The sequence below is a fragment of the Castor canadensis genome, chromosome 8 (assembly GCF_047511655.1).
Source record: "Castor canadensis chromosome 8, mCasCan1.hap1v2, whole genome shotgun sequence".
Lineage (NCBI taxonomy): Eukaryota > Metazoa > Chordata > Mammalia > Rodentia > Castoridae > Castor > Castor canadensis.
The window spans coordinates 137,083,273-137,105,529 of NC_133393.1; the positions used below are offsets into that span (position 1 = coordinate 137,083,273).

The 22,257-nt window shown below is 39.2% G+C and overlaps 1 protein-coding gene across 3 annotated transcripts in view; it reads right to left on the minus strand.

Moving 5' to 3' along the window:
* Window positions 1-22,257, minus strand: part of Bltp3b (bridge-like lipid transfer protein family member 3B) — a 92,653-nt gene that overhangs the window by 56,699 nt on the left and 13,697 nt on the right. For 2 of the 3 annotated variants that reach the window (XM_074084199.1, XM_074084200.1), the window contains 3 exons: window positions 4,022-4,184; window positions 2,807-2,845; window positions 1,124-1,215 (listed from right to left, as the gene is read on the minus strand). In XM_074084199.1, the coding sequence (XP_073940300.1) occupies window positions 1,124-1,215; window positions 2,807-2,845; window positions 4,022-4,184 (294 nt within the window). Of the gene's footprint in view, window positions 1-1,123; window positions 1,216-2,806; window positions 2,847-4,021; window positions 4,185-22,257 lie in introns of those variants that run through there. The other variant, XM_074084201.1, reaches the window with a different exon arrangement.

A 22,257-nucleotide genomic window follows, 5' to 3' on the forward strand; every position in this document is an offset into this window, starting at 1 on the left:
AATACAAGAGTGCCCCTTATCTGAGGAAGACATTTTCCAAGACCCACAAGAGGATGCACAAAGCCAGACAGTACTGAACTCCATATACTGTATTTTTCCTATATATGTATACTTATGATTAAGTTCAAGTCATAAATTAGGCACAATGAGAGATTAAAAATAAGTAATAATAAAAGAACAATTGTAACAATATACCATAAGTTATGCAAATGTGATCTTTCAAAATATCTTAATGTACTGTACACACCTTCTTGTGATGTGAGATGATACAAAGCCATGTGACAAGATGAAGTGAGGCAAATGACTTAGTGTTACACTACAATCTAAAGATTACTTGATCATAGCACTATGATTCCTTAAAGGTCCAGCTAACACAGACAGCTACTAAGTGACTAACAGGTGGGTAGCCTATACAGCATGGATAAAAGAACGATTTGCATCCCAAGCTGGATGGTTCAAAATTTTATGCTACTCATAATGGCATGGAATTTAAAAATTATGAATTATTTATTTCTAGAATTTTCCATCTAATATTTTTGGATTGTGGTTGACCATGGGTAACTGAAGCCACAGAAAGTAAAACCATAGATAAGGGAAAACTACAATCTTCAGAAATTAAGGGATTACCTCATTTATAGAATGCCTAAATTCTTCTTCCATTTTCTTTTTTTTGGTACTGAGGTTTGAACTCAGGGCCTATACCCTGAGCCACTCCACCAGCTCTTTTTTGTGAAGGGTTTTTTCAAGATAGAGTCTCACAAACTATTTGCCAGGGCTGGCTTCCAACCATAATCCTCCTGATCTCTGCCTCCTGAGTAGCTAGGATTACAAGCATGAACCATCAGCAACCAGCTCTTCTTCCATTTTCTGCTGTGGCTCTGCCCTTGGTTAATCATACTACTTAAAAGTATGAAAATCATGAAGAATAAAAGAAGCTAAAATTCACCTACTTCTGCAATATATATAACTAAATCTATAAAATGTCTGATGGGAAGATGATTGAAATAGAAGCTATATGAGGTAAAAAGATTTTAATTTCTTTATATCCTGTTACTGTCATAACTGGAACTGACTATAGAAAAGAACACCTTAGGCAGACCACAGATTAAAGGACATACCTTACCTTTGTCCTGAGGCAGTTGCGATTGGTGATGGGCCATTAGGAGCTCGTGGTTCTTCACATGTACTCATTTCCATTATTACTTTATCTAGAGACTAATAAAAAGTCAAACATGTAAATAATTAGCTACTTCACTTTATGTATATTACAGAAACATTAAGACTATTTTCTCTTTCATTTATTTAGGAACAAAGTTCTAAAAATGCCAAAAAGGAAAGCAAAGACTTCAGTCCTATCTCAAGGCATTTATTATCTGGTAGAGGAGTTGTGCATGCATACTCTGAGTATGGGAGAAAAAATTCAGAAGTAGCAACTAGCTGATGTGATCATCATATTTTATGAAGTCTCTAATCCTATTAATTGGTAAATTATATATTAGCAAATAGGACTGAACCATACCTAAAAAACTCAACTGAAACCTGAGATTAAGACCTAAAATTATTATTTTAATTAAGAAAACTAGGAAATAAGGAAGAAATGTGAAAAAATAAACATCTCATAATGGAAAAAGTTCTTTCTCAGGGTATTTTTTTCTTGAAGATCTAATGTCCTTAGCAATAATCCCTACCATAATTCCAGTCATTCTTCATTCTCTTATTTTATATCCAGCATTTACTATTATCTCAAATTATTTTATTTGTCCAGTCTTCTTTATTAAAACATAAGTTCCCTCAGAATAAAGAGCAGGTGCTCAGAAAATATCTGTGGAATGGGCTGTGGATACAGCTCAGCTTAGTATGCTCAAGGCCCACGGACTTCAAAAAAATTATGTAATTAATCAAGAAATGATAGAATGACCAATTTTATTTAATTTTCCTTAAAAAGCAAAGCATATTAAAGCATGTATTACTGAATTTACCAAAGCAGTAAAAGCAAAAGCACAGAAAAAAAAGCACTGGATCAAATGTTATTAAAAGAAGAATTCTATAGTATGTCAAAAAAGAACTAAATGACCCAATAAAACAGACCAACTAAGAACACCAAATTCTAGACCTGAAAAGCTTTAAATATTCTCTCATTTTGAAGGTCAAACTTCTTGGGGTGGAGGTGTAGCTCAAATGATAGAACACCGCCTAGCAAGTGTGAAGACCTGAATTCAAATGCCAGTACCAAAAAAGAAAAAGAGAGCTTACACTTCTTTACATAAGAAAATAGCAAAATGACATAATGAAACCCACTAAAAACTGTTTAAGGGGGGGAGGGCATGAAAGGGGGTTCAGAAAAAATATTAGAGGGAATAAATTTGATCAAAGTACATTATATGCATACATGGAAATATCACAATGAAAGTCCTTTGCACAATTAATTTACACTAATAAATTTTTTTAAATAAAATAAAGTTCAGCCAACCTTCAGTGGCTCATACCTGTAATTCTAGCTACTTGGGAGGCTGACTGGGAAGATCACGGTTTGAGGCCAGCCTACGTATAGTACGAGATGCCTCATCTCCAAAACAACCAGAGCAAAACAGCCTGGAGGTGTAGTTCCAGTGGCAGAGAGCCTGCTTTGTAAGCGTGAAGCCCTGAGTTCAAGCCCCAGTCCCAAAAAACAAAAACAAAAATAAACTAAGTCCAATCAAAATAAAAGGAAAACTAATGGGTGGGAAATAATTCAGGAAATCGTTTTCATGAAAACAAAAGATTAAAATTTATAAATGCCTGTTTTTGAGGTAGTTTCAGAACTCACCAAACAGATAGGATGTGTTTTCAGTTTTGTCCATGGGATCTATAAATAGAAATATTGCTTTAAAGTGAATTATTAAAAAACAGTGTAAAACATTATCAACACAGATGTTCTTTTTATGTATCGATAGACACTAACCTGTAACAGACGGCTTTTCTCTCAGAATACAAAATAAACTGATTAGCTTTTTCGTAATTTTGAAATTACATTATCTATTTCATATAAGAAAATATTACTAGCTATATTTGCTTAGTCAGCTTTTTAAATAAGACCTTCAAGTTATTTTAGCTATCTGTTTTTCTTAGTCCTTAAGACATATTTTAACTTCATAAGTTAAAGTTAAGAATTCTTAGGAAAGCATGGTCACTATTCTGCTCATGAAAATTTGTTTAATCCTGGAATTCTGACCAATATTTCTACAGCCATTCAAAACAAATACAAAGGCCATTAATGTAAAATATAGGCAATATCAAATAAATAATGTTCAAACACACCTTGCACTATTTGAGTTTATGGAAGACAGACCATAATTAAAGGTGACCACCAAAGGAAACAGTATCCACTTCCATAATCTTTCCTTATAAAACTAACTTAATTTTATGAAAAAAAAAATCAACATTTGGTATTTCTACTATGCAAATTCTCAATCTAAGCCTGGTCTTTAAGAGCAAGAAGTGATACAAGTCAGCACATGACTACAATCAAAAATAAGAACAAAGGGATGGTGATAATAGCAAATCAAAAACTTTAAAAATTTCCCAAAATGAAGAAGAAACAAATGAAAAGAGATAAAATTCCAAATAAAACCATAACATATATGTAAGAAATACAGTTGTTATATATGTCTTCATTTAAGATACAGTACTTACTCACTACAAATTTAAATTGTCCCATTTGACAATAAATCCTATGGAAGAAAACGCTGCATAAATATGCCAAGTTGCAGCAATTATTTTATTACAGGTGATTTTACTTAAAATATAATGAAATTAAGTTTTAAACAAAATCAAAATTTATAAATAATATATTAATGTAAGACTTCAATAACATTCATAAGGTACACAGTCACAATTGTTTATACAAAGACATTTTTTTCTAAATTGTGTTAATTAAATGCTTTTTTATAGAGTTATCTAACAGAAAGTATGTATTTCAAAGGACAAAGGTAAAATAAAAAATGAGTACAGAAACGACCCTCCACAGACATAAAAGTCTTACCCTAATGGATGCTTTATTACAAAAAACTTTGTTAATAGCAAGCCACGTGGGCAAATCCAACATATTCTGGAGCACCTCTTCATCCAGCTCCAAATTCTTCAGTTCACCTTCTCCTTTCAGGGTACTTAGATTTATCTTGTCAGGAGATAAATTTTTGGTAAATCTGAAAGACAATATATGCTACACTTATTTTAGTGTTGGTTACTATACCCCCAAGTCATCCCTGCAAATAAACAGAGCACAAAATCATTGTGATAGGCTCCACTTAAATTCATCTGCAATGTCTTTTACTATTGTTTTGGTCTCTCATATACGTAACATAGTTCTCTTACACAAAGCCTAAATTTTGGTGACACAGATACGGTCATACTCCCATAAACAATCAGCTGATTCTTACTGCCCTTTACACTACATTAGTATTTTAGTGAGTATATACTACTGTTTCTCAGGCACTATGCAAGACAGTGGAAGGGCTTTCACCCTTCTCTGCCATTTTGTGCACTTCACTACAGACTGCACAGAAAGGGACAGATAGACCTATGCTATCAACCAAACTGCAATGAAGATAAGGGAACAAAGGACATTTTAGGAGAAGCAGTCATCCATCATTCCAAGAATGACGGTCAAAGGACATCAGTATTCCTTTAGAATCATCTGAAACATACATCTTGTTCTAATGTTCTCTGAGAAAGGAGATTATGCAACTCTATTTAGCAGCTGATTGTAGTGCTCTCTATAAAACATCAATTATTTAAAAACCTGTACAAATACCATTATTCCAAATATCTATAGAATTAACTATGGTAGTAAAGGTAATGAAAAAGTGCTTTAAAAAGTGCCAAAATCACAAAGGAAAACTAGACTTTGAACTCTTAAGATTCTCTGTATTTGCTTAAAAATCAAAGCCCTTTGAAACTTTAAAGCAAACAATTGGAAACAGTAACAGTCAACATTATAGTGAACATTTAGGTTAACACTGTATGTGCCAGGCTTTTTTGCATTGCTATAGCATCTGATTCCCAAGATAACTTGTTAGGATCAATACTAATTTTATCCCCACTTTTCAATGAGAAAACATAACAAGAAACTTATTATTTACCCAATCCCACAACTAATAATAGTAATACTAATAATAAAATGTAAATTCACTTTGAAATACTTTCAGGTATATTATGAATCCTCAAAAACACCTCCAAAATGAAAAATTGCTAACTTTGTCAAGCAAGTACTTTTCAAAAGTAAAACTGACAAAACTAACTATTGATTAACAAAAGTATTTTTGCTTTTTTTAAGTATTAAAGTAACTAAATGCACTGGGTCATTTACATGCCCTCCACGTCAACAAGAATACCAATCAATACATACACATGCTTCCCTAGTGACTCCAAACCACAATTTCTTGAGGAAGATTCTATCTGAATTCACATCTTCTCACAGAATGTCAACTAGAAATAAAAGGTTCACTTTTAACCACTATTTGCCAACAACGCTAAGTTATGTTATACTTCCCATTGTGCTTGATTCTATACCATGGTATGGATGTTTTGCTAGGTTACCATTCCTAAACATAGATAATCTTTTATTTTATCTACAATCTATTTTATAATCTACATTTTACCTGACACTTCCCCGAGGCAGAATATTAGGGGTAGAACAAAGCATTCAATGAGTACATATTGAGTATTCATTTCAGATGCATACATTGGAAAACGGTACACTTAAGGTTCCTGTCTTTGTGGAGTTTTCAGTTTAATTAGTCAGACAGAAATCAAATAGCATGACTAAGAGAGAATATCGCAGGGTCCTAATGCAGATTTCTTTGTGAGAGTTTTGAGCTGCTATTTATAGGATGAGAAGTAGTTAAACTAGGAAGAGAAAGAGGCAGGGAAAGTTGTTAAACTAAGAAGAGAAGGGAACAGAGAAAGAAAGTATTCCAAGAGAAATAAAATGCATGAAAGTTCTAAGACACAAGTGAACATGGTATAAACAGAACTGAAAAAAGATCAGCATCTGCAACGCAGCAAGAAGTCCAGGACATGGTGGCTCAAGTCTGTAATCCGAGCAACCCACGAGGTTGAGATTAGGAGGGACACAGTTTGATGCCAGCTAGGGCAAAAAGTTAACAAGACCCCATCACAAATAAGCAGGGCATGATGGTGTACACCTGTGATCCCAGCTATGAGGAAGGCATAGGTAGGAAAACTGCAGTCCAAAGAACTGCAAGAGCCTATCTGAAAAATAACTAAAGCAAGTGGCTCAAGGCCCTGGGTTAAAAAACAAAACAACAACAACAACAAAAGACTACCTTCATCATAGAGATTAACAGAATAGGAGCAAAGAATAAAAGAAAAAACTCAGATTCTGATAACTATGGAAGAAATACAGCAAAATAAGATAAGAAGTGTAACTGGAGGAGGTCATCATCTTGGTAAGGTTTGACAGGAAGTCTAAGAAAAGACATTCAGGAAAGCCCTGAAGGAAGTGAAGGAGCTAGGCAGGCAAATATCTGGAGGAAGCATTCTCTAGGAAGAGAAACAGCAAGTACAAAAATGACATGGCGCAGCCCAGGCAAGAGAGAGAGAGAGAGAGAGAGAGAGAGAGAGAGAAATGAGACCTCATCTCAAAAATATCCAACACAAAAAAGAGCTGGCCGAGTGCTCAAGTGGTAGAGTGCCTACCTAGCAAGCATGAGGTCCTGAGTTCAAACCGAATTTAAAAAAAAAGGACATGGGTCTGAAGGAGGCCAATGTGGCTGGAGAAAATGAAGAGGGGATTTGTTTCTTTCTTTCTTTCTTTGAGACAGGGTCTCCATATGTAGTCCATGCTGTCCTTGAATTCATGATCTTCTTCATCCTTCCAAGAGCAGTGATTACAGGGATGAACCACCACACCAGGCTGGAACTTTCACTTTTAAAAAATCACTCTATTGTGAATATATGAAAAGAGGGCATGGACAGAAGCAGAGAATCCAGAGAAGAAGCTACTGCAATATCCAGGTGAGAGGTACTGCCTTGGGCCAAAATGGAATAGGAGGTGATAAGGGAATAGTCTAGATATATTCCAAAGGTAAAGCCAAGAGGATTTGATTACATAGACTAAAGTCAAGGACGACAATGAGATCTGTGATCTGAGTAGTTAAATGGTTGAGTGTCGTTCACTGAGGTAAACACAACAAAGAGACAAGTAAGTTTGGAATTAAGGGTCTGGATTTAGGCTTTGAATAGTTCAATTAAGAGATGCTTATTCGAGGGTTGGGTGTGTAGCTCAGTGGTAGAGCCTCTGCCTAACATGCACAAGGTCTTGGTGTCTCCCCCCAAGAGATGCCTACTGCACATCCAAGAAGAGATGCCAACTAGATAGTAGTGAGGTCTTGGCTGCAGATATACTTGGTAATCAATGTTACAGATGGCAGTTATAGTCATGAGATAGATGAGATCACTGAAGGATTAAAAACACAGAAAAATGAAATGGCTGGCTCAAGGTTTGTGGTCAGGGACTACTAAGAGGTCAAAGAAATATAAAGAAACAAAGGAGATTAAGAAGGAAAGATCAGTAAGATAGGAGAGAAACCAGATTTTGGGGTTTTTTGTTTTTGTTTTTGATAAGAAAAAATTCAGCATGCTTGAACACTGATGACAATGATGTAGCAAAAAAGAAAACTATTGAAGGTACAAGATAGGCACCCAATTTGCTGGGAGCAAAACTGTTGAGTAGAAGAGAGGAGATACAGTACACAAGACCACGATTAAGATTCAGAAGACATATATGGATAATGCATCCCTAGTAAAAGGGAAAGCAGGCAGATGGCCATAGATGCAGGTAGATACAAGTTTGTGGAAGTGCTCTTCTGGCTGCAGTTTTCTCAGTGAACAATGAGGTACAGTTATCAACTAAGAGAAAAGAGTGGAGAGAGAGAAGAATGTGTGAAACTGTCAGGTAGGGGAGTAGAAGAGTAATAGAATGGAATAATTAGGACTATGGGGTAGAAGCTGGGCATAGTGGCTCATGCCTGTAATTCTAACTGCTCAGCAAGGGGGAGGCAGGAAGATCACAAGCTCTAAGCCAGTCTGGGTAAAGTTGGTAACGCATCTAAAAAACAAACAAAAAGTGGGGTTCAGAGTATGGTAGAGCACTTCCCTAGCAAGCAAAAAGCCCTAAGTTTAATTTCCAATATGGCAAAAAGTAAAAAGGATAACAGGGGAGTACACTTAGGACTTACTTAAAAGTAATGGCAATGAATTTAAGATGAAATCAGTTATTATGTGTTTTCCTCCAGAATAATAAGTCTATTTTGCCAGTCATGATTTATGAGCAAGTACAAACAGTCAAGAATTATATAACAGAATGGTTATAATGATGGACCATGGAATATGTGGTCAAGCAAGGGATAAAGAGTAGCTAAAGAAAGGCACATGAGCCAGGTGGAGTGTGCGAAGCTTAAAGCTGAGTAATAAAAGGGGTGATAATAGCAAGAATGGTATCTTGCTAGGGATCTATTGGAATTGTTGAATCTGGGAACGTAACAGACAGATGAGTATCCCATCCCCCACGGAGAGCACTATGAGCCCTGCACCCTGAGGAGTTATAAATCTGCATTCTGCACCGAGAAGGGGATACATGGTCTCATTAATCTGCTACAGGGCTGATAAACAGAATGTTCTCAAGGAAGTTTCCCCCATAAGGAAACCGACAGCTCATCAAAGAGGACCTGCACGCACGAATCCATGGCCAATGGGAAAACCCACCTAACCCTGAATTAAAGCATCCACAAAAAGCTCCAGCCTTCACCTAAGCAGGGAGCCACCAGTTTCCAGGCTCCACTGTACTGCTCTAGCTGTAGCCTTTCCTTTTTCTCTAATAAATTCTACTTTGTGTACCAGCCTTGTCTCATGAGTCAATCAGCTGCCTCACAGTTCTCTGGCCTGTGAAGGCAAGAACCCTCAACACTGACCCACAACATTTCAGACTGGCACGTAACATTTCTGGCAACCACACGAAGGGACAACTCTCCTGGACCAAATTTGTTATGAATGAGTGCCAAACCAGCACTTTTGCCTAAGGTGCAGCCATGAGCCTCCGGCACCCTGCTGGATATTCCTCCTGGGGTAAACCCCCTGCTGAGGACTGGTCAAAAGCAGACTTCCCTGTGTCACTCCCCTTGTTTCTGTCTCTGTTTCTGTCTTCCTGAGGGACCTTCCCCGTCATAGTATCGAACCAACAGCTAGCCAACTTTGGCCTAATCGCGATTCCAGCTCTCAGGGTGCTTTCTGCTCCCTCCCTGTGAGCCGAGCCCGAGCCTGGAGTTTATTCAGGTACACCTTATGCTGTGTTGGAGTAGAACTGTTTGGTTTTGGCACCTGGCAATCTTTATCTTCTCCCACCTAAGAGTGGAGATTTTGTGCGGCTGACGGTATTCTAGTACCACTTAGTGGGAATGACCTGAAAACACACCTAATTGTTGGGAACCAAAAGCCACAGTCTGACAAGGTCACTGTGGCTTAGCAGTATTCCAACAAGGTCGGAATCTGCAGGTGCACCATGCCTCTATCACGGTGGGAAGGAATGCCAAATGGTTTCCCTTGACTAAAAAGAAGTTCATACTTAGTCAAGGACACTGGCAGTAAGAATGAAGGGTGGAAAACACAGAAAGGTTGTAACTAGGTCAGAGTGTTTTTGATGCCTAAATCTCTTCCTCTTTTGTATAAAGCTGGCTGAGAAAAATAAAATTTTGCCAGTTGGTCATCAGCCTGCTGGCTTTCTCAATATGTGTCTTGTCTTGTTCATTCCTGAGCCCTTTCAGGTAAAGGACTTCTGCAATCCTGGCACCTAATGGTTAATCCCTCATGCATGTCTCCTGACTCTTGGCTCTGTTCCCCCTCCCCCACCTAGGATGTCAGGTTGCCACTTCTGTCCCCTCTAGAAGCAGCAGACATACTTTTACTCACATGCTTCCTCCCCGGTCCTGCCTCCTTCTGCTTTATCTGTCTGCCTTCCACTCCCTATGCTTACTGGGACCCTGGCCTCCCATGGGAATTCATATCATGGTATCTTATGACTTTCTCAGTTACTCCCATACCTAGTTTGTCACGCCCCTTGGTCAGCACCAGCTTTAAATTGGCTGTGGAGGCAAAGGCGCCTCACAAAACTGCAGCTAGGGGGCAGACCCAGTGGGGATGAGGACTGACACGGGCCTCCGTGCTACATGCGTGCCCAAACCCCATCTTGCCCAAGCATAGCCCCCACCGCAGCTAAGACAATCCATAGGAAGATCCCAGCTGGTATCCAGAGCCACCGCTGCCGCCAGCTGTGTGCCTGCCACCACTCCCCCAAAAAAGAGATGAGAAGGAAAATAAAAGTGCACATGTGTGCAGGAGGAGGAGCAGCAGGTGGCAGGGGCAGACCTGGCAGGGTTGAGGACCAACATGGGCCTCCTGCCACAACACACGCCCTAACCCCATGCCCACAAGGGGAGGAGGAAAAAGCACATGCACACACGTGGACGCCAACTCATCCCACCAGACTCCCTGGGCACAGCAGTGACACCCACCACAGTTAAAACAATCCATAAAAAAGGCCCAGTGTGCATCCAAAACTGCAGGCCATACACAGCAGCAACTGTGATGCACTGCCACTCCCCCAAAAAAGGTAAGAGGAAAAAGAAATGATGCAGGCATGTGTACACGGGAGGAGGAACAACGGGCCACAGGGTGGGCCTGGACAGAAACAATTGCTTGTCCAGGGCATGGGGGAGGGAGGTGGCACCAGCCCCACTTTGCACCAGAGCCTGACAGACCCAGCCCTTGGAGCCAATTCTTATCTCAAAGTTATGGTCCCAAAAAGCACTAATGTAACCTTCCAGACACAGCCCCTAAAATGGGCATAGACTTCTCATTTGAAACTTCTCACACTTTCGGCCTCAACATACAAAGTTTCCTCCAAATATTGACACATCATCCCTTTGTGGCACTGTGATTTCCCTGGGAATCCAAGTACCCTTCTCTAACTTTACAGGCACTTCTCCAGGTGATGCATCCCTTTGTTAAAGAGGCTGCCTGCTTTTGGTAATATAAGGCTAAAAGGCAGGATCCTAGATGTTTTTCACTGCCTAGGAAAGGGTGGCTGCAGTCCTACCACTCACTACATTTCCTTCGGTTCTGGCCACAGACAGCAGAAGGAAATCTTGAGATAGGGATGCCTGCTCTCATCAGGTCAATCCCCAGTTGGGATGCCAACAAAAGAGGAATTCTTCTAGATGGGACCTGACCCCTCCAGTCTTCCCTCTCGGTACCCAAGTGGTCTCTGCTGGCTTGTCTACTGATCCTAATAATCTCAAAAAAAAAAAAAAAAAAGCCCTTCTCATCTTTCTTTGTACTGAGGCCTGGACCCAATATTTCATGAATGACCAAGAGAGGTGGCCTTCAGAGGGCTCCTTAAATTATAATACCATACTCCAATTAGACTTTTTCTGTAAAAGGGTGGAAAAGTGAACTGAGGTCTCCTATATATAGCTCTTCTTTTACCTCCAGGACCACCCAGAATGGCTCCATAATTGCTATGTAGATACTCAAACACTGGCTGTTCATTGTAAACCACAGGATAAACATGGGGAAGGAGGACAAGAAAAGCCTCTTACCAATGACAAGGCCCCTGTCCCTACTTCTCCCTCTACTGCTCCACTCTGCCCCACCTTCTGAGCCACAATATTCTGGACCTCCTAATGGATGTTTCCCCCTTCAACAGGCAGTGGTGGGAAGAGGGCGAGTCTATGTCCCCTTCCAGTTATCAGATCTAAGGGAGATTAAAAAGGATCCGGGTAGCTATACTGATGCCCCAGACCGATACATCCAGGCCTTTATTTCTGTGATCCAAACCTTTGAATTGGCATGGAAGGATATCATGCTTCTCCTGGACCAGACTCTTTCCTCAGAAAAGCAATGAGTCCTGGCCCAGTCTAATCAGGATGAGTCACCTGACAGATCCACATTGTGATCAAAATGATGAGGGGGATGAATGACATTGATGCCACTTCATCCATCTGATAGTGGAAGGGCTAAAAAGGGCCAAAGTTAAACCTCTAAACTATTCCCAGGTGACTGTGTAAGGCCCTGATGAAAACCCCCTTACCTTTCTACAGTGCCTTAAGGAGGCTATCCAAAAGCATACCACAGTGGACCCAGAGTCACAGGTGGGACAGGTTCTCCTCAAAGATAAATTTCTAACTCAGTCAGCCCCAGATATCCATAAAAAACTCCAAAAGTCTGTGACTGAAGGGAAAAGCCATTAGTCCAACTAATGCAACTAGCCATGTCTGTGTACTGTAACTGGGATGTTGCTAAAAAGAGAAAAAGTATTAAAAAAAAACCCATGACCTCATTGCAGCTCTCAGGGAGCGCTCTACTGGATGGGGGCCCACATCCCTAGCTTGCTACCATTGTGGACAGGAGGGGCACTTCCACAAGGAATGCCCAAAAGGGGAATGGCCTGGGACACAGTGCTGGTCCCCACCAGGACCTTACCCTATCTGCAAAGGTAACCACTGGAGGTCAAAGTGCCCCTGTCTCCAGTTGGAAGGTGGGGTGCCACCTCCTATGGATTGATGGGTCCTGGGGCCTCCTGTCTAGGCTCCATTTCTTAGCATCAATGTTGAGGAGCCTCAGATAACTATAATAGTAAAGAAGTGAAAGATCATCTTCCTCCTAGACTATGCAGCCTGTTTCTCTGTCTTACCATTCTCTCCTGGACCACAGTCCAAGAACAAGGTTATCATTCAGGGCATATTTGGCCAGCCCCTAGCACACTATTTTACTCAGCCTCTGGCCTGCTCTTGGGGACACCTCCACTTCTGCCACTCTTTTCTCATAATCCCTGAGACTCCAGTGCCCCTGCTGGATGGGATTTACCATCTCAACTAAAGGCTCAAATTCTACTCCCCCCAGGGGACTATCTCTGTTGCTCCTTTATTCAGGAACAAGAAGATCCCACAATGTGGACTGATGGAATGACTATAGGGTGAACAAAAATGGCTCTCCTGATTCAAATAAGACTCAAAGATCCCTCACATTTCCCCCATCAAGAGCAGTATCTCCTAAAGCCTAAAGAGCAACAGGGCATATTGCCTATTATTAACTCCCTAAAACAATAGGGACTTCTAGTGGAATGCTCAAGCCCTTATAACAATCCTATCCTTGCTGTCCAAAAAAGGACAAGATAATAAAAACTTGTTCAAGATCTTTGGCTCATTAATAAAGCAGTTATTCCCCTCCACCCAACTGTTCCCAATGCCTATACTCTATTGGCTCAAAAACCCTCAAAAGTCCAACATTACTCTAAACTAGACTTAAAGACACTTTCTTTTACATTCCTCGACATCCTGACAGTCAGCCTCTGTTTGCCTTTAAAGATCCCACTAACACCTCACAACAGGGAGCTAGCCAATTCATGGTCCTTCTGGAACAACATATGGAGCTGGGCCCCTTGGGCACTACCTCTGGCTTGCCCCCTTTTTATGCTCCTTCTAATACTCCTATTTGGGCCTTGTATAATAAATGCTCTCTCCAGATTCATATCTCAACAGGTCCAATGGATCAAATTCCAGCTCTTAGTCAAGGACTACTCAACTCTGCCTATGCATGAGCCCTCCGTCCAGTTCTATCGGGGGTCTCTGGAGACTCCACGGGTCAACCCCTGAGACAAGTACCACCACCCTTACCAGCATGAAGCAGGTGGAGGAATCATTACCCTTCTCCCCAACAGCAGTTGGGTATATGTCTCAGAGGGGGGGACTGGTTGGGTCTGGGAACCTAACAGACAGATGAGTGAGTGTCCCATCCCCCATGGAGAGCACTATGAGCCCTGCACCCTGAGGAGTTATAAATCTCCATTCCTGCACCCCAAGGAAGAGATACATGGTGTCATAAATCTGCTACAGGGCTGATAAACAGAACGCTCTCAAGGTTTTTCCCCCATAAGGGGCAAACAGTCCAGCTCATGGAAGAGAGCCCACACCACAAATCCATGGCCAATGGAAAAAACCCACCTAACCCTTACCCTAACCCAGAGTTAAAGCATCCATTAAAAGCCCCAGTCTTTACCCGAGCCACCAGTTTCTGGGCTCTGCTGCACTGCTCTAGCTGTAGCCTTTCCCTTCTCTCTAATAAATCCTACTTTGTGTACCAGCCTTGTCTCACGAGTCAATCAGCTGCCTCATGAGCCAGTTCTATGGCCTGTGAAAGCAAGAACCCTCAACAATGGCCCACAACATTTTAGACTGGCACATAACAGTGAACTCAAAGAACTGAGAACTAAAAATGGTCCAAGTTCACAGAAACTGAAATCACCAATCATTATGACAGGTATATTACATTCCCCATTAAGAATTTAGCACTTTCTCTCAATAACGATGGGAAATTGACAAATAGTTACATGAGGGAGGAAATTTGCTTGTTTTATAAACCTATGTCGTTAGCTCATCCTTTCAGACAGCTTTGCCAAACTGAAAACACCAGATTCTGAAAAATACCACTCCTTTTTACATCTCTGCCATTGTGAAGTCCTTGGAATGCCAATGCCTAGACCTTTCTCCACCAAGCAAACTCCAACTTCTCCTTTAAGGCCCAGTGTTGCACTTTGGATACTGTGTTCTCTAAAGGTCCATATAGGTAAAGGTCTGGTCCCCAAGGTGATAGAATTGAGGTGTGGTGGACATTTTAAAAGGTGGAGAGTGGTAGAGAACCTGCTTTAATCTCACCAAAAGAATTCTTTTAATAAATAAATAAATAACAGGTGGAGTCTAGTAGGAGTGTAAAAGAACTTACAGGCTGCTTTTTGTTAAACAGCACAGATTCTTTACTAGGGCTTACAAGATGCCCTGAGGATACCTGCCTTCATTTTGCATGTCTCCTTTGTGTCAAAAACTTTGGGTGAGACCCTGTTCACTCTGCACAAAGGCATACAAATTAATCATTTAAGGAGTGATGGTCTAAAGACTGGTAATACCAAGTTGATTAGCCTGAAATTTACCCACACTGTCTCTAGCTCCTTTAAGATTGAAGGCACTAAGAGTAACTACCTTCAAGTTTTGAAAGGACATTCAACTGCCAACTTTTATAACTTTCTAATCCAGAATTCCTAGAACAGCACCTAGAAGTCTCTAGTTATTGCTCTTAAATCTGTAGTCACTTGGATTCCAGGAATAGCAGAGCCGATCACCCCAAGATGAGACTACCCCCCAAAGAATGGGAGCAATTACTCCATGAGGGTAACTGAGGCAGGCTAAAATTAGGGAAAGTTTGGGACTCATAAGAAAAATATTACATCTCGGATTAACCATGCTTTGGCTCAGGGACCACCCTAACCTGGCCTGGAAACCACCCATGCCTCTCCCCACTCATTGATTATTGGATGGGAATCACCTGGTTCTTCCCTGCCCATAGATTAGCATAAGTTTTAAAAGTACCTGAGAAACAGAAGCAAGCTCTCTTGGCCTGCAGACTCCACCTGCACCCAGTACGCTCCCTCTTTTATTTCCCTTCCCCAACTTTTAATAAACTCCCTTTACACCCATGTGTCCTGCCATGGATTTTTCCACGTGGGACACAAGGAATTTAGAAGTCTTTGATCACAGACTGCAACAGCTCCATTAACACAATAACCACATGGGACCCAGAATGCCCCAAGCCATGACCACAATGATGATAACTTCTCCAGAACCCTGCAAAACCAGAAGTGAGATAATGACTAAGTAGACCACAGTTTGACCAAGACTGCATAATAATGCAAATCTCTCACCCTTCTGCCCGAATTCTTCCTTGTTTTGTATGTCTTTCTAATATGGTCATATTGATTAGATTCCTTTCTGCCTTTCCATCATTACTTTTCCATTTAATTTGTTGCGTGAGTGACCAGATCAAAAGTCAGGCTTCTGCCCTAGTGTTAGTAGCTCATTTGATCTCCAGCAGTTAGGGATGGGGGGCCATAAAGAAGCAATTAAAGTCAGCAAGTATGTTACCAGAAAAATAGTACTAATACCTTGGTTCTTGCATCCAGCAGGAAAAAAATTCAAGACACAAAGATTATAATAGTAAAGTTTATTAGAAAAGAAATACAGGCTGAGAACAGATCACCTTAAGGAAAAGGACAAGGATAGGCTTTATGGTTGAAATGTTTATTGAAGTTTTAGCTTTGGGTTTACTTGGCCCCTGGGATGCTTTCCTGGGTTGGGGTCATCATTGTCTTATTAAATAAAAGAAAGATTCACGCGTATAAACTCTCAGTGCCAGACCTAGCTGATTTTAAAATGCAAATTGCTCTTAAATAAAAAGTGGATTAAGCTTTGAGTAGCTAACTTCAAAGCAGCCCAGGACAGGGAAAGAGATAAAAAGTCAGTTAAAATATAAAGACAAAAGACTGCCAGGGTGAAGGGAAGAAAAAGCAGGCAAAGATCCTAAAAGGAAGTAATGGGGGCCCACCTATCAAAAAGCTGTATCCAGAGACTTGCAAAGTCTGCCCCAAAAGTGTGCCAGAAACTTTTATAAACACAGCTGCCATGGCTCAAGCATTAGGAGCTTCTGCCTCTCTTTACTTCAATAAAACTACTTTTCCACTTGCCACTCATTGTCTAGGCTTGTCATTCTTCTCCTGACCCTGGACAAGAACCCCATGAACTCAAAACCAGTCTCACTAGGACTCTAATAACAAGAGGTTCTTTTGTTTTGGGGATTATGAACTCTGGCGTGTCTCCCTCTCCCTCCATGTTGCCCTCTTTCTCTCTTACTCCTGGCTCAATAGATACTCATTTGCTCACCTGTTCAAACTCAAAGAATGGACTCAATGACAGGAAGTACAGCAAAAGCAAGACTTTAATAGAGGTCTGGCAAAGATTGAGTGGGTAGTCATACCCAAAACGGTTACAAGTATTTTATTATCCCCTAGTGGACAGGTCCCCCCCCACAAATTCTTCAATTCTCACAGGCTGAGTATGAGTCCTACGGGGTGTTCAATCTTCCCAAATGTCACCTAAGTTTTATTATTTCCAAATATGCCTCTATTGGTGTTGGCCAAATTTTAGAAGCAGACTTTAGTTGCCTCCACCTTCCTTTGCTTTTTGGGGCAGGGAGGCTGCCTTCTGATGCTGCTTTCATACATAGTTTTTGCCCATTTCCTCATTTTCTCAGGGTTTACCCCTCCCAGTTTAAGTTCCCTTGTCAACCGGCCCCTCCCTAACATCCTGTTTGTGACTCCCCAGGTGCATAAGCTTTGTTCAAAGCAACCATGTAAGCAAGTTATTAGTAATTTTCCATTCAGGGTTAACAGTTTTGCCTTGAAAATGGACCACCACTGACTTTATCTCCAACAATATGTACTCCCATTGAGATAGGTTAAAATTAGGGAAAGTTCAGGACTCACAGAAAAATGTTACATCTTAGATTAACCATGCTTTGACTCAGGAACTGCCCTCACCTGGATGGGAACTGTCCAGGCCCCTCCCCACTCATTACTGGGTAGGAATCACCTGGTTCCCACCTTCCCATAGGTTATTGGAGGTTATAAAAGTACCAAAAGAGCAGAAACAATATCTCAGCCTCCAGATTCCACCTGGGCCATATCATGCTCTCCTTTGTATTTTCCTTTCCTGACTTTTAGTAACTCCATTTACACCCACGAGTCTTGTGATGGATTCTTTCCACAGGACACAAAGAATTTGGAAGTCTTCTGATACTGTGATCAGAACTGCACCAGCGCTATTAACACCATCACTGCCATCTGCCATTCACCATGAGGTGATGCAGCCAAGGATCAGTCCTGGGCTGTTTGGACTTTGAGCATTCAAAACTAAGAGCAAAATAAACCTACTTAAGTAACCTCTGTCAGGTACTCTGCTACAGGGATAGAAAGTTGACTAATATATCCAGCTCAAATGAAACTGTTCTAGGACATGTTCCTTGGCTTCCCCAGGTAGAGACAGTCATTCCCTTCTATGTATTTCCAAGTCATTTTGCCTTATAACCAAAGAAACTTTATCAGACATTCATATTTGTCAAGTACTGCAGCAAAGAACTTTATTGTCTTTATCTCAGTTTATACTAATAACTCTATGAAGTACATATAATTGTTTTCATTTTAAAAGAGAAGAAACTGAGGCACTAAGATATTAAATAACTTACTCATAGACACACAAGCGTGTTAGAGCCAGGAACTGATTTCTGAGCCAATGGCCTTAACTTTTATTATACAAAATTACCCTCCTAGAAGGTAATTTGAATACCCAAAAGTATTTAAAGGTAACAGCTCTGGGCAGGGCAAGGTGGTTCCTAATCCCAGCTACTCTGGCAATGGAGAAAGGACTGAATTATGAACACAGAGGGTAAGAGGCCAGGGTCCCAAAGGCCCCTTTAAAGGCATGCTCCCCATTAAAGGCATGCTCCCCATTAAAGGCATGCTCCCCATAACCTAACTTCCACTAGGCCTTTCCTACTAAAGGCATTTAGTGTTGCCACTTCTCAATGGCACCACTGGCTTGGGACAAAGCCTTTAACATATGGCTCTTTGGGTGATATTTTGCCAATTATACAAAGAAATGCCTCTAGTGTCTAATGATATTCAAGGTACAAAAGATATGCCATGTTTTCAATTATGTAAAAAAAATTGCAATACAAAACCCCAAGTATCAAGAGCAACTACTTCGAGTCATGAGAATTTTAGACATTTCTCCACCTTCATACTTCTCTATATGTTTAAGTGTTCTGTGAGGAGTACGTATCACTTTTGTAAAGAAAAAAGTTCAACAGAAATTCAAAAGAGAAGCTTGTACAGAAGTGAAAGATGGAAATGAGGGAAAATATTTGTATGTAATTCACAACAAATTATACATTCAATTTAGCTCATACTGAAGGGTCAGATTCTGGAAAAAACAAAACAAAACAAATAAAACAACAACAAAAAACCCATGGGCCTTAAAATCAGATATAAACAGGTTTAAATTCCAATTTAGGCACATATTGTCTGTATTACCTCTCTGATCCTCACTTAGCTCATCTGTAAAATGGAGAGTTACCAACCTAAATGATTATAGTAAGGAGTAAAAATGGATAATATATAAAGCACCTTGTACTAACCAGATATCCAATTAAGAATTCTTTCTCTCTCCTTGCCACCTTTCCACTTAAATTATGAATTCATTCATTATGTTTGAATTGGAGCAAGATCTAAAGTTCATGCTTATCCAAGTAGGACTTTAAAATTGCTTTGAACAATTCAGCTTATCTTGTGAACATATTAATACTGTCCATCTATTAAAATATTTTAAATAGAAGGCTAAAGATATATGAATATCATATCCACAACAATAAGAAAGCTGGTTTCTTATACTATGTACATAGTGTATATACCAAGTTACATATTTTCCATTATTTATATGCTTGGCTTTAATTTCATATATTTCAGTTAAACAGAAATGCTTCCCAATCACTTATTATGCTCCATGAAAATGGATTTTCATTTGTGTCAGACTGACAGAGGAAAAACAGACATTCACTAAGCGTATCCTAAGTACAAATGGAAGAACACTCACAAAAGAGCATTTAAGCATGGAAGAACTGTGTGTTAACTTATGCTTTTTCCAAATGTTGCTGAAGGCTCTTAAGCTTAAATTTCCATTTAAGTCCCCACATAAGAGTATTAACCCTCAGAAATATTATAATTGAGAAGGGTTTTAGTAATGGGCTTCACTCTAAATAGAATAAATTGTAATCTGAAATTGGATAAATGATTTCAGCCCACTAAAGAATCAGTAATTATCTATAGAAGTATATAAACATTTTAAAGCTAAACTTAAAAAAACAATAAATCTACCTCAATGAGTTAAACTCTCAGTGAATGACTATTTGGCAGAAATAGAGGGAGGGGAAGAATGGAAGCATGAAAAACAGGTATATTAGTAAGAACTCAAAATGATGATAAATGAGAAAGCTGACCAACTTACATATTTCAAAGTCATAAGAAAGTCATAAAATGGCAAGAACGCTAATGTTTCATTATTATTGTCGTTTTTTTGTATTGCTTAGGATGGAACCCAGGGCATTGTGCATGCAGGCTAAAGCTCTACCAGTGAACTACAGACCTAGCCCCAGTTCAAATAATTATTTTTTAAAACTCAAAACAGACTAATGTTCCATTACTTTTTACAACACTATGGCATGCAAAGAGGGTTGTTTTAAAAGTACACATTGTGGAATGTATTTCTAACATTAGTAGCAGATGAAATAAATTTTAATGTGAATGTACACATTTCATTAACTTTATCACATTTTTAACAACGTAATAACTTTTAAAAGTACTTAAAAACAAGGTAACAGTCCTCTATTTTATCCAAAATCTTCCTTAATTACACCTACTACATGAAATCAAATTTAGTTTTGTTTTTAGTATTAGCAACAAAATTAAGCTAAATTCAGCAATAAAATTTACAGGCAAATGAATCTGATTTAAATTATATAATTAACAATTATTATAATCTAAATTATATGCAAAGCAATGTGTTTAGTAAAAATTTAGAGTAAAACATAGAAGGAAGGTTCATATAATCAAAGATTTATCATTTTCTTGAGAGCACAGCATAAATGCATGAAAAATAAAGAATTCTAGCTCTGTGACAGGTAAAGTGCCACTTAAACTTCTTAACATATGCCTCAGTTTCCTCCCCTAGCAAGTGCAAGTCCTTGAATTCAAATCCCAGTACCTAAAAAAAAAAAAAAAAAACAGGCTAAACAAGAATATGAACACCTCAGTGATATTATATTGCAAGTCATCTTGATTATCTAAAAAATGGTTTTGGCTGGATAAAAATTTAATTGTACAATAGAATATAACTTGGAAAGGTATAAATTTTATATATCTGATTTTCTCAAATTATAGTTAGAAATTATCATTCCTATGCTACAATATTTCATGTTATAGCATGCAAAAGCACATTTTAAAGGAGAATTTAACATACATGTTAAATTGTTTAATTTTAAAAAATTTAAGTAAATCTGCAGTTCTTGAATGAGCTTCAAGGAGTCCACAATGTTTTACCAAATTTTCAAAGAGGGATTTTGGACAGCAAGGCAAATAACCAATGCCTTAAAGAAAAATGATTAGTTTTACCCATCCAGAAAAATAAATGGTTTCAACATTATGATTTGGCTTAATGTTGTTATAATTTAATTATTTAACTTGCTATTAATAAACAAATACATCTTGGGTATACCCAAGCTACCAGTGACTCACACTTATCTGGGAAGCACTGTGAACACAGGGGCAAGGTATACATTAAGACACTTTTTAACAAATTTCCTTGATTACAGGTAATTGACTCAGAAATTGGCAAGACACTAGGCTGTTCAGTCATATTCTTTCCTACAGAAATATGCTAATATACTACCTCAGGATAAAACTGACCAATTAATAAACAGAGTATAACTGAGGAAGAAACACAGATTCACAATTTAGAACTAAAGGATACCAAACAGATTCTTCATCATTTTTTCTATTCTCCCCAGTTGGAAACAATTGAAAGAGCTAGTATCTCAAGATTGTGTGCCCTTAACAAGAATTAAATTCTCCTTAAGGGGCTAGGGATGTAGTTCAGTGGTAGAGCTCTTGCCTAACATGAGGTCCTGGGTTCAATTCTCAGCAGTGTAAAAAAGAAAAAAATTACATATGAACAGATGTTACACAAGTCAGTATCTTTATGTAAGCAAATTAACAGCTTCTGCTTAACTATTTTCAACAGTATTTCTACAGGGGGAAAATACCTTAAAACCACATTTTAAAGTCAATGAAAGAATGTTTTTGGAAAGACTTTCCCAAATCTGGTTGACTGCCAAATTCTTTGGCTAGGAACATTATTATTCTGCAACTAATTACATCCTTTCATAGTCCACAGACTTCATCGTGCAGCCATCAGATCCCTCCACTGAAGACTAAGAAACAGATGAGGCTTTTCTACCAAAGCCTCCATTTCCTCATTCTCTCCTTTACCTTACACCATCCCTTTCATCCTAATTGCACCTCCTCTTCTCTGCACTCTCCTCACAGGACTAGCTGCTTTCTTGCCCTATTCTATGGCTCATTTTCTGCAGGTTCAAAAATGAGTTAAAAGATTTTTGAAACTTTTGACATGACCTAGGAAAGAAAGAAACTTTATAATTTAATAAATACACACACATGAAAGAAAAATTTCACTAAGCAATAGTTTA